The 13,970-nt window shown below is 37.3% G+C and overlaps 1 protein-coding gene across 4 annotated transcripts in view; it reads left to right on the forward strand.

Annotated features, from left to right (window-relative positions):
• The window catches only part of KDM6A (lysine demethylase 6A), a 305,237-nt gene that overhangs the window by 264,807 nt on the left and 26,460 nt on the right, over nt 1-13,970 (forward strand). For all 4 annotated transcript variants that reach the window (XM_019524155.1, XM_019524154.1, XM_019524156.1 and 1 more), the window contains 3 exons: nt 9,453-9,582; nt 10,957-11,062; nt 12,772-12,977. In XM_019524155.1, coding sequence (XP_019379700.1) covers nt 9,453-9,582; nt 10,957-11,062; nt 12,772-12,977 — 442 coding nt within the window. The remainder of the gene's footprint in view (nt 1-9,452; nt 9,583-10,956; nt 11,063-12,771; nt 12,978-13,970) is intronic.

Genomic DNA, 13,970 nt, shown 5'->3' on the forward strand with positions numbered 1-13,970 from the left:
GACTGCTGCCGGAGATGGTTCAAGCACCTACTTTGAATGCCTTCAAGGCACATTTGGATGCTTATCTTGCTGGGATCCTATGATCCCTGCTGAGTTCCTGCCCTTGGGGCAGGGGGCTAGACTCGATGATCCTCCGGGGTCCCTTCCAGCCCAAATGTCTATGAAATCTGTGAGCTACTTCAGCCACAGGGCTGGAAGGCATGTATGCTTCAACCCTGGGGCTGTTTTTCTACTGGTAGCATTTTCCAAAAAACACTTACTGGTAGAAATTTAAGAATTAACAATAATGATGGGGAACAAATAACATTTTCTTCTACAAAAATGTGGAATGCCCCATATGTAACAAGGAATGTGCATGGTAAGCATGACATCTCATGACAAACATGAATTTATAATGCTAATAGTACTGACTGGCTCCAGAATGTATTGCTTAAGAATCAAGCAACAATACAGAATGGAGAAAACTTTAACCAGTCTGTTTCTTTTACATTTTGTTTGGATAAAGAGAAGTATAAGGGGTACCAGAAGATTGTTGTGAACATTGCTTTGGGTCAAAAGGACGTTGGTGCTTGAGAGATTTTATAAATACAGGCCGTCCTTGATTTACGGTGTTTCAACTTAGGGCAATTCGCACTTGTGGCACTCCACCATTTACACCCATGTTATTACTTACGACGCTGGATCCTCACACTTACAGCACTACACAGAAATTTACAATGAGAAAAAGAGGGCAGCGAAACAAACCTCCCTGGATCAGTTTCTCAAAAAGCCATCAAGTGGCCCTAAGTCTCCCCAAAGAAGCCCTTCTGAATTCCATGACCCTGATGAAAGGTGTTCCTTCACCTTCTGATTTAAATAAAATTTTGTGTGATTAGTTGCCCTGTTTAATTAATTTATATACAGTGCACTTTAGAAAGCTTTGTATGTACAGTGTATATTGTTTTTAGTTGATAAAATAGTTGATTTAAATATTGTATTGATGGTAATTTCTATAAAAAGTTGGGCATCAGGCCCTTGGTCAGGAACGTTTCCCGCTCTTATAACATTGTTTCTATGGGAAAATAAGGTTTGACTTGCATCATTTCGACTTAGTGTCTTTTCCAGTAATGTATCCTGCCGTAAATGCGAGGACTGCCTATATATTAAAATCATTAAAATTTAGCTAAATTGATTTGATCTGAACTTTTTCCAACTTTGTTTACTGATGTCTAGATTCTTGTATTTGAAATGTGAGTGAGTTAGCCCCATTTTTTAGTCAAAACCAATGCTGCTTTTAGGACATTAATTATTTCTGATGTAATTAACTTGAAATATGTGTCTTTACTATGGGACTAACATAGAACAAAGAAATGAACAGAAACAGGGAACACAAGAAATACTGGCCCAAATATCTTTCATAAATATATATTTTATAAGTATCTTTATAATCCCAGCAGAGCTGCCTCCATTTAAAAATTAAGCTCATGCTTTTTCAATTCAGTTTTTCCTCTTGTGAATGTTTTAATTGTGCTATTTGTACAGCATTGTTTCCTAATTTCAATAATATATAAAAAACAGCATTTTAAAAAAATAAATGCCCTTTTTCTTCTCTGCAGAGATGCTATCTAGTTGCAATCCCTGCTGTATGAACCTTATGCAGATCTTTTGATTCATGACCACTACCATTAACAATTTTGGTAAAACAAGTATAGTACACTATATTTCATTGTCATGTATTTGTTAAAGGGATCATCCGTGATTTCATTTTTTCTAACAGGCAGCACCGGGATTTCCCTTCTTTAATTCTGTCTCAAAATACAAAAGTAAGAATTCAGGGTTGGCCAGCAAAATTCTTAAAGGCATAAAAAGTTGTTCTGAGAAAAGACTGAAGATACCTATTATATTTGGATAGGAAAAATTAGGAAAAGATTTGATAAAGGTATATAGTAGTCAAAGTGCTATTTTTTCCTCTTTAATATCAGAACTTTTTTATTTCATTAGTTACAACTATATTTAAAACTAATAAAAAGAAAATGTGCGTTTTACACAAAGTATAATTAACCTGTGAAAGTTGCTGTTACTCTATACCAGTGAGGTCACAAGCTAAATAGGATTCAGAAGAGATTAGAAGTATATTTGCATAATGAGAACATCCGCAGACACATTATGGGATTTTCTGTGCAATTTTCTCTGGGTTTATGCCAACCACTAACTGAGGGTTTAGACGGAAAATTACCTTTTTAAGCAGGTTGTTGAATAGGTAGGTAGGTTCTTGTACTTTTTTTCTGAGCCTATGGTACATCACTCTTAAGCACAGAACACCTAGATGGGTTGTTTACATTCCCTAACACTCATGTTCCCAAAGAAATTTCTCATGCTTATTTTCTGCCCAAAGACTCGAGTAAATCTTCTGTTTTTTGAAGTTTGAAGAAAATACGTTTGTTTATATTTGTGTATCTAATTGTGGAAGAAGAAAGTAGTTTCATAATGAAAGGAAAAAGTCAGATTCTGCAGTGTTCCTATAATTAAAATAGCTATGATTCATAATCCTATTGACTTAATCTGCAGTGAAGACCAAATTCCTTTCACATATTCAAAGAAAGTTGATTAAAAATAATAATGTTTTTCTGTTTTTGTATTACATTTGTAATGTTTCATCACTGACAATATAGGATAAAATTGCATGGTGAAATAGCAAGCAAAACAACTGGAGTAGCCACATTTTGGGTTTTGTTAGAGAACACAGTTTTCGTTCTTCAAGACTTATTTTGCTTGCCAAGAAATACTTGTGCTTGACAGCAAGACAGTACCCAGTGTAGAATGTTGTCATCTTTGAAAGGTTCACTGTGTGCGCATGGGTTTGCCTTAAGTATGCACATAAATGTAACTAGGTGATCAAAAGATCACAGATTGAAGAGTTGGGGAACTGCATGCACATTGCATTAGCAACATCTGACAACATAGAAACCTCCTGGCCTTTCTTGCTTCACTATCACCCTTTGCTCTCAACCTGATGGATATGTTTTATTTTACAGTAAGACACAACTGAGTCCTTGTGTGTTTTTCTTTTTTTTTTTTTTTTTTTTAAGTTGACCATACACAGGTAAAAACAGGAAATAAACTATGGTTGTCACAGCAAGTATATTCAAAGTGAGCACAACACATTAAGATTTTAAACCACCTACCATATGCAGGTTCCATGGGGCAAAAGTTGCTTTTTTCTATCTATTTATACAGTGTTCAGCATTGACTAATTTATGACTGAGGGCTCTAGTGACATCCCACAACATAGTTAATAAAAGTAATGTACAGTTACATCAGATGCAGTATTACATGCTGAGGGAAGCAGAATTATAGTACTGGTGGAATAATGATGTTGAGTTCAGGTACTGTGAAATAAATGTTACAATTTTCACCACTGTGTTTCATCAGCATAGCTTTTTTTTTTTTGGTTTTATCATTGCTTTTCTTCACCCCGTTTCTTCCCCTTCCCCAACCCCATTCTGGGCAGCTGTTTTCCAATTAGTTTCTAAATTTACTATATCAGAAACTGAGTTTTATTTTAGCAAGGATGTATATACAGTATATTTATTGGAATTCACTTGTATATAAATCTATATATGTGCAGTCCAATTCCTCAGTGTGATAATACAGCATAATAGAATTTGATTGACTTTTTAGGTGGTTTCACTCAGTTCTTTTATGTTCATTGTGCTGACTTAGTGTGACAGAGGGGTAAAAGATTTGTAGATATTTCTTGTTTGAATCATGTCAAGTCAAATAGTCCCTGTGGATATTTCAGTATTTCAAGTATTTCCTCATTGCATCACTCCTTTTAACTTAAATGTTTGTCACTTTCCCTTCCTTGTTAGATAACCATGAAGGATATAAAATAATGTACCATAAACTTAGGGTTTCTTATACTTGTATAAAAGTGAATCTTTATTCATGAGAAAGAAAGCGTCTTTTAATACTTCAGAGCAGCCTTGTCGTCCCCCTTTAAAAAAAAAAAAAAAAAAAAAAGGAGGGGGAGAAATCATATGTATGATGTTTTTAAAAAGTGTTGTTATCATTAGGCACTTAACACTTGTTTATGCGCAAGTGATCCTGACATTGTTATTTTGTACATAAACAGAAATATATGCACTTAGTGTTTTAAGAGCCAGTTTCACAAAGTTGAAACAGTTAAGACCAAATTATCTGGGAGAGAATTTTAACAGAGAATTATAAATTAATGATTGGGAATTCTTTAGGAGTATTTCATTGGCTCCCTTCCAGCCCCTCAAAAAAGGTCACAGTCACACAGTCAAGAAAAAAGATGTTGACAGTTAATAAAGTAGCCTGGATTAGGCAGTAAGTAAAAACAGCTATTAAAAATGTAACAAATAGAATGAAGGACAAATTAATAGCAATGAGTATAAAGCAGAAGCTAGGACTTAGAGAAAATTCCTCTAGAAAGCAAAAGGATACAATGTGAGATTTGTGTTCAACAAAATTAAAGAAAAAATGCCATCTCCTTTTTACTTAAGTATGTTAGGAGCAAAATGTATGTGAACAGTGGTATTCATCTGTTACTAACCCTACCAAGATTACATAGAACTAGGCAGAATATTAAACAGCAGCTGCTTAAGTTAGTTATCTTTTAAATCAGTAGGCTGGGGTAACTTGCATCTTTGAGGTTTTAAAAGAGCAGGCTTAATAGCTCTGTGGATCATGTAATATTGATTTCCAGTAAGTCTTGGGACACTGGGAAAATACAGAGGACTGGAAGTAAAAATATTGTATAAATACTTACAAGTAGAGTGAGCCTGGTAAATATAGTCATGTCAGCCTGACATCACTTACGAACTCATGGAACTTAATAAAGAATTAAAGAAAGTAAGATAAATGACAGTCAGGGGTTTTTTTTAGTTAACAGGTGTTTTCAAATTAACTTGATATTTTTAATATAATTGCACGTTTGGTTGATATGGGCCATAGCATTGGTTCAAGATACTTAAGCTTAGGTAAGGCATTGGACTTGGGGCTGTGTAACATCTTGAGAATGAACAAGAGGATGTCCAGTGTTTTCCTTTTGATTCTGATGTAAAGAGGCTACTGGCTGTTCATTTCTCAGATTTCTTAATTGGTGACTGTCTTTCTATTCAGATGTCAGACTCTTTCATGGCTTTAGAAAGGAATTGGATAGCTCTCCAGTGCTCACAACTATATTAGCTCCAAGTTTGTTTGTTGAAAATAGTTTTATTTTGGTGCTCCTTCACCTCTTACTTCCATAAATTGTCAGTTTTTAGACCATCTTAATGGGTTCTTTCCCTATCCTTGATGGCACTTCCTTCTTTAGATCTCCTGGCTAATTTGTTACCACTCCAGTCCTACCTGTTCTACACCCCTTACACTTCCCCTTGTGTGATGTTGCTCTTTGACAACAGGGTTTTTTAGATGTTTGTTTAAGCATCTGATTTTGAACTTTGATTGGCATGCTGTATTTGTCAGGTTATCTGTCATCATTTCTAATTTTGTAGGGGTGCCATTCAGTAGCACTGTGTCATCAGTATAGTCTAGGCATTCGCCATCTTCCCATGCTGTACTACTTCTGTGGCAATGCCAGGCAGTAACAAAGAGAGAAGGCAGCTCTGTTCATTCTGTAGTGTGTACATCAAATCGTTTTACCTGGCAGTTTATTCTTTCAGAGTATCTTATATCTCTGTAGATAGCCTTTGGTAGATTGTTGACTTGAGCTAATTCCACTTAACTGAAGAATATTCTACAATGGGTCCATGTACGCTGTTGAATGCTTTTTGAAAGTCAGTTAAGTTGGTGATGAAGGAAACCTGCCTTTTTCTGCATTCTTATATGGCATATTATATTCTTTAATGTGAATATATGGTCCACACAGGTAGTCGTGGCTCAAAGTCTCAGCTATTCTTAAGCTTTACATTCACCCTATACAGTGTCTTACTGAAGACAGCTTTCTCTACAGTAGTGAGTAGAGTGATTCCTCTAACATGTTGTAGTCTCAAAAGATCTCTATTTTGGGTATTCTAGCAATAATTCTTCGTTTCAGCTGGTCAAATGAGGTCTCTTCCATACTTACTTACTGAACAGCTCTGTCTGTTTTGTTAAGATGGTGGTATCAAGTGTCTTGACAACGTTTCTGTTTTGATTTGATGATCTTCCACCACTGTATACCTTCCTAATTATGGCCTTTACTTCTGTTATTCTTTGGGCTAGAGTTAATATCAAGTTGTGGTTAATATGTTTCATTGAAACATAGCATTGAGGACTACTTTGACATTCTCTTTCCGTCTTTTCTTCTTATTGCTTGTAAGTATTTTCATCTTTGTTTTTACTTGGCTTATTTGCTTTTTTGAAATTTCCACACAGGATTTTACTCGCTTGGTTAATTGTTTTGTAGTTTCTTATCATGGCAGCAGCCAGTGGCATAACAAGCAGAGTTGGTGCCCGGAGCAAATGCTGTGGAAGGGGCATGTGGTTCCAGGAAAGGAGGCAGGAGGGAACATGGCTCTGAGATTGGAGGGCGGGGCACACGAGTTCTGGGAGCAGGGCCCACACGGATTCTGAAAATTGGGGTGGTGTGGTGGGAGGCAGGCAGTGTCCTCAATGGAAGTAGTCCTAGTGGAGCTGGTGCCACTGCACATGCTCTGCCTGTCCTAGTTCTGCTGCTTTTAAAGCAACAACAGTTGGGAACTGTTTTGGAGCTCCTGTCATGGGAGCGCTGCTGGGCTGCAGACTCAGCAGCGATGGGGGTGCCATTCTGGCACCTCTCCTAACTTGGTGCTTGAGATGGGTACCCCCTTGCTCACCCCTGGTTATGCTACTGGTAGCAGCTTCAGCTGCTAGATCTATACCATGTGTCTGTAGTTAGCTTTATTTATGTGGCCTTTCACTTTTTTTGTAGCTTTCTTATGCTTTTCCTTTGCTTTCTCCAATACTTTATTGGTCTTCAGCTTTCAGGAGTCTCTTCCAATGCTTTTTCTGTCTGTGGTCTGGCTCCATATCTTTTGGGTTATTCCAGTCCTGCTTTGTTTATGGAGATAACCAGATGTCACCACTGTAGCTCAAATCACGTGAGCTATATCCAGGTTTCCTCATGTTCAGTTCATCTCTTAATCTTTGGCCCTTGACAATACCCAAGTTCAAGTTGGAATTTTTCTGTTGGTTTTCAGTTTTGTGCTGTTGATTTTTGGATCAGCTTTTTAAGCAGAAAATGATCATTCTCAGTTTTACAAGCAGTTCGATAATGCAAAGATTTCAGTCATTGCTGCCATCTTAGGTTATTTGATTCTTCAGCTGATGCAAGTCAGGTTAATATTTTTTGTTTGTTTGTTTGTTTTGCCATCTGGAAAAATTCATTGTCCTTTGTGTGTATCATTGTTGGGGCACTTGAAAGTGGCTGAGTTGCCTAGTAGTTTTGTGTTTCTTTCCATTTTGATCAATTCACAGCTCTAGTTTCTCCACTATTTTATTTCCTTGATTGTTGTATTTACTGAGGCATTAACTTGCTCCTTGTGTTGGGCAGTTTTATGTTTTGGTACTTTGTCAGTCATTCTTTGGAAGCAGTTGTAGAACTCATCTTTGTCCTTATTGTTTTGTTCCTCTATCGGAGCATGACATCTTTAGAAATCTGGTGTTTCTGGTACATTGATTGATAGGCTTCTGGGTTGCCAGGTGACTTTTTTTCCCCCCCTGTCTGTTGTGATGAGTGCTCATCACTGTGGAATCAGTTGATGAGATGGTTTCTTTTCCTGCTTAAAGCACTTTTTCCACTTCTATCAGTCTGTTCTGATGCCCAAGATTTCAGAACCACAGTTATCCATCTCCATTATGATCTGTGAGGTCTTTGATGTTTGAAGTATTGATCTTGTGTTCTAATAATCAGCTTTAAGGTGTTTTGCCTATTACCAGCATCAATTTTTTCAAAGCATTGGCTTCTAGAGATTGGCTTTCTTGACAACAGAGAATATCACCAATCTTGTTTTGCACAGCCATTTGATAGTTTGAATAGTAAACCCATTCTGTTTCTGAAACCAGTAGGCTTTCTGAGGCTGGATATTTCAATTTCCGTTTAATCTTGGCCACTTTATGTGGGCTTGGAATGATCAGTTAGTGTGCAAGAGGTGAGGTTTATAAAATAATTTATATATTGGAAAATGTGCCTTATTCCAGTGGGGGCCAACCTTTTTGGTAGGCATACCACAAGGTAAGCGCCACCCCCTCCCTGACCACCACTCTGATCCCATTTTGCTGCCTTATCTGTTGCTCTGTTCTCTGCTCCCTGCCCAGTATGCAGCTATTTTCTCTGCTTCCTGATGGATCTGCCTTGTGCCAAACAAAGCAGATGTATTTGCCACTTATGGCATGGTGGCCAACTTTTGCAAATTGACCACACCCCTATGTTATTCAGAGGGATGTGGAGAGGAACTTGTTCTGTTTAACTTAAATAAGAAAGTTACGGGGTAGTTTGATCATAGCTCATAAATACCTATGTGGCAGAAAGGAACTGATAATCGACTTAGGTCTAGCAAATAAAGATATAGTGAATCCATTTGCTGAAAACTGAAGCTAGACAAATCCAGATTAACAGCTGGGGTCAACTCTTGGAACAGTTTTGCCTGCACTTTAATGTAGTCTCCATCTCTGGAAGATTTTAAAATCAGGGCTGCATCTTTTTCTAAAAAAAAAATGTCTAGACCAAGTACAGTTATTAGTCTGGAAGTAGGTATTAACATAGGGAAATTGTATGGCTTATGTAATGCAGGATGGCAGACTAAGTGATCACAGTGACTTGTGTGTATACAGATTGCAAACTATGAACCAGCAATTTGCAAGTTCTGTAGTTGGTGACTTCTAAAGTCTTTGGTTAACATTCTTCTATTAACTCTGTTGTCTGTGATCATATTTGTAAAACATTTTCTTAATAAAGTTTTTAAGCTTATCAGTTTAATAATCACTATGCATTCTCTTAAGATACTGTACAGTATATTACCAGAATGACTGGATGATCTCATAGCTTTATTTATATTGCCCAGTAGTCAAAGCCAGTTGAGTAAGGTTCTACTGTGTTTATATTTTTATATTGATGTGTCAAATAATGCATACTATTCTTATTTAAATTAGTTATATTTTTAACTAATATTGGTAGTAATACAGGTTCTAAGGGGATCTGCAGGTGGGAGTGATTTAAAATAGCGTCATCTAACTGAGAATTTTTTATTAAATTGTATATTGGAGTTTTAACATAATTCGCTCTGTACAACTGTGCAGAAGAAAAAATATTAATATGTAACTCACATATATCTAGTAAATATACTTGTATTTTTTAACAAGTGTTAACAATTTACCCTTGTACATCACTACTGGGCAGAAAAAATGTTAATATGTGGAGAGCATATATTCGGCAAATTGTTACATTTCTTTTAAATGCTCACACAGACAGCTCTTTTTCCTTTTAGGAATCTGGGTAAAAATGGCTTATCTAACAGTAGTATTTTATTGGATAAATGTCCACCACCACGACCACCACCTCCACCATACCCCCCCTTGCCAAAGGACAAATTGAATCCACCTACACCTAGTATTTATGTAAGTATATACCAACTGGTAGGAAAAAATTGTTAGTGCTTTTTGTAACTATTCAACTAGTATTTTAATTTAGATAAGTATTTTTAAAAGATGTCTTATTCAGAAGTGAATTTTGCAGGGGTCTCCCAACATGTAAAAATGCAAAATTTTGTCCCTAAAAGGAATATTGGGACCTAGCTAAACAATGGAGGAAATGAATCAAACTTAGAATTTCAGTATGATTGCTAAATTAAACAGAAAACAGTAGTTCTTAATTCTTTAAACATGTTTAGCAGAGAGGCAATTTGTGAGACCCAATTCACTAATAGGTCAAATATAAAATATTTAAGATTTCTTACATTTGCAAACTGTTAGTTAAAATGATATATTAGTAAATAACTACATTGAAATAATCTACCAATCTACTTCAAAACACAACAAAAAAACAGCAAAAATTCTAATAAATGTTAGCAAAATGTAAATATCAGAAAATGGCTGAGATGTGAAATATTTTAATTAAAGCTTTTCTTACTCCATATTTCTTTATGTACCATTATTTCAAAAGCACAATCTGTCTTTGTTGATGATAGAGAAGTAACAAACCATTTAGCCTCTATCCATAGAGTAGATTGCCCCTTTTTTCTCTGGAGCCCTGACCCATTCTGCCCCCTAGAGGGAAGATGTTAAAAGATTGGCAACAGTACCAAACTGAGGAAAACCTAGCTTTAAAAAGTCATTAGACATAAAGGTGCCACACAGCCATGTGAGAGCAAAATCAGCTTTTCTAGTTAACACTAGACACAATGTAGACAATATTTCTATTTCAGTTATCCCTTGAACATTCTGTAAAGTATTATCTTTTCATAACTCTTGGAGGTTAACGTAAAACCATAATGCCTGGCTCTAAAAAGAATTTGATGGATTTGGAGAATGTGCAGTGAGGAGCAGAAAAATGATCCATTCTATATCCTGGTTATGAAAGCATGCAGTAAAAAAAAAAAAAAAATTAGATTTGCTCTTTAGGGAGGGACATCACATAAAGAAAGAGGATCCTTTGAGCTAACAGTCCGAACAGGAAATTTATAAACAATGAATATTTCTAGACTTCTGGAGTGATTGTCAAATAAATTTCTGTAAAACTAAGCCTAGACAGTTCAGGCACAGAGTGACCTAGGAAGAATTTTTGTCAAGAAATTTTATTGCAGTGACCAAATTAATTTTAAAAGGAGTGAAAGCAGTATTTAAGAGGAATATGTTGTATGATATAACTCCTAATTCACAGGAGAGTATGGAAACGGATAGGATTCTTGACCTCCTCTTGGTCTGTTATTTCTGACTTTACTAATAAAAATCCTATGTTCCCCGGAGATTTAATACTGCTTTGTAATTTTGCAGTTGGAAAATAAACGTGATGCTTTCTTTCCACCTTTACATCAATTTTGTACAAATCCAAACAACCCTGTTACTGTAATACGTGGCCTTGCTGGAGCGCTTAAATTAGGTAAGTTTTTTTTCTCGTTGATGAAAAAAGTGAAGCATAACAGATTTTTCCGTCTAAAAAAATGTGGGTATTTTAGAAAGACTCAGGAAATCTTTAAAATATTATGTCACTTTTATTTCCTTAATACTGCATTCATGTTTGCATGGCAAAGAATTAAGGAAAATGTAGCCTGTAAATTAACTGTTCTAAGCAACTTGGTTGCTGATAGATATGAAAAAGAAAAAAAATTGCTTTACTGAAAGAGGCAACTCATTAGTTCATCCAGCTCCGCAGCACATGTATAAATTGGGTGCTTCAGCAGGGCTTTTTGGCACTTTTTATCTAAAGCTGATTCAATTAGCTATTAGATAAAAGTGCCAAAAAGTAGGTCTGCACAAAGCCACTAGTATTTGCTTTGGATTCGGCCAGTTCGGTGGACAGTGAATCAATTTGGTGATTCGAATCACTGTCCCGAATCAATTAGGCCGAATACTAACTGAATCTGAATCGCCCAGGCCTGGCCCGCCTTCCCAGATGCAGCAATGGTTGCCCCGCCCGCCCCAGTTCCCAGCACTTCGAAAAAACAAAAGCCCTGACTCAGCTGGTGCTGCCGGGTGGGGGTGGGGGGTGATCCCCTCTCCCCACGCTGCATTAGGGGCTCTGCATGAGCCCCCCACCCCACTGTCCCAGCCCTCACCCTATGGCTGCCCCACCCACCACGGCTTGGGCCCTTTTAGGAAAAAAAACAAATGAGAAAAACCCAGCACTCACTGTCCTGGGATTTTTCTCATTTTTTTTTTTTTTAAAGGGCTGGAGCTGGGTAGGGTGGGGCAGCCATGGCGGGCTGGGGGAACGGGAGGGTCGGGGGGTTCCTCATGTAGCGTGGGGCAGTGGAAGGCAGCGGGGGTTGGTGCTGCCCAGCAGGGGGCAGGTGAGTAGGGCTTTTCTTTAAAGCACCGGGAGCTGGGGCAGGTGGGTCAGCCATGAGGTGGGGAGGGGCTAGGGGAGCAGGGAGGGGCTGGGACCTGGAAAGGGTCCCCCCCGCCCCCATGGTTCCCTCCCCTGCCCTTACTTACCAGCTCCAAATCTGGCTGCAGCTCTGTGCTGCAGCCACTGGGAACTGTCCAGTTTATTGAAGCTCTCCAAATCTTTTCTGAAGATTCAAATCTATTTGGACCTTTTAATTTGTCCCCTGATTCAATTTGGATTTGGAGATTTGGCCACTGCATCTGGCCAAATCTTCTCTGAATTGAATCGCCACCTGAAGCTTTGCACAGTCCTACCAAAAAGCCCAGCTGAAGCACCCAGTCTATACAGACATTGGTTGAGCTGGGTAAAGCTACCTCAGTGCCTCTTCTGGGCATGTACCGGGGCTTGGCACAGGATCACGCTGAGTTTAAAGTACCATTTTGGGGTGGGGAAGGGGGTTGGAGACTTTATGTCTGTAAGCAGCCCTTGAGATCTGTGGATCAGAACGTTCTATACATGCTAGGTCCACTTACTATTTCCCTGAAATATGTCGGTAGAGGTTTGGGTTTACCTTTAAAAACTTTCTTAGCAATAGTAGATGAAATATATTTTCATTACTGTTCTGAAAATAGTATACATCTTAGTAGTCTCAGTCTTACCTGCAGAGTCTCTTTGAAGTTTCTCCAGTCATGCAGGAATTTAACTCAATTTTACTTCATTATGCTGAACTGTCATTTTTGAACTGTGTTCATATTTTTTAGACCTAGGACTCTTTTCTACCAAAACGTTGGTAGAAGCAAATAATGAACACATAGTAGAGGTGAGGACACAATTATTACAACCAGCAGATGAAAACTGGGACCCCACTGGAACAAAGAAAATCTGGCGTTGTGAAAGCAGTAGATCTCATACTACAATTGCTAAATATGCACAGTACCAGGCCTCCTCATTCCAGGAGTCATTGCGGGTAAGTAGATGGTTCGTATATATCTTGCAGTTTATAAGCACATTAATACTGCAGCCAGCTTTTTCACATTAATTGCTTCTGAAAAAATCATGTTCATGTCATTTAAGGGAAGGAAAAATTCCCAAAACACCTATAGCTTTCTAAATTTTTATTATTTTACTGTAAAGGTACTAGTTATTACATGCTTTAAACATGTAATTTAAACTGATATATAATGGTATCTAAATTAAAATTAAAACTTTGTTCAGAACTGTAATTCTTTATCATATCTTAATTTAAAATTAGGTGCATTTCAAAATCAGATCTCTATAGTGTGATGAGATGATGTTTATGTGCTGTTTTTTAGAAGCCTACATGCACTCTACTGTTTTCCTTCAACTCAGGTATTTGATGCAAGAGAGAAATGTGTATTTTTGGAAACGTTGTTAATACTTTCCATATTTGCTGTTATGTAATTACCTTGTCAGGTTCCAAACACCATTTTTTTTCATTACAGAGTTGTTTCACATACCTGAGAGAAGTATTCCATGATTCTTTTAAACGTGTGTCAATCATAAGTTTTAATGAAAAAATACTAGATTGTGTGTCATTCTATATTAAGGGTGAGCATATCTTTGGAATGATCTTGGGAACGCTTCAGGATCCTCTCAGGTGTAATCCTAACTGAATGAAAAATCAATGCTAAGTGGAACAAAGGATTAAAGTTATCACAGGCCACCTCTCTTAAAATATAGTAAGAATTAGCAGTTGCACAAGTTGTGGACTGGCATTTTCAGTGGAAACTGGAAAAAAGAGGTTGTGGCTTGAATTAAGTGAAGAGGAAAGAAGAAAACCTAGGTTAAAAATTATCCTCAACATTTCTTATACAAGGAGGAATGAGCTTTGGGAGCAAGTTAGGCCTTGGTAGATATTATGTTTATGGCACCAGTAATATGGTAATAGTGTCATAAATTGCAACATGCCACATGTTCAGCTAATTTATGGCATGGTAAT

The sequence above is a fragment of the Gavialis gangeticus genome, unplaced genomic scaffold (assembly GCF_001723915.1).
Source record: "Gavialis gangeticus isolate Ggan-Ray unplaced genomic scaffold, GavGan_comp1, whole genome shotgun sequence".
In the NCBI taxonomy this organism is placed as follows: Eukaryota; Metazoa; Chordata; order Crocodylia; family Gavialidae; genus Gavialis; species Gavialis gangeticus.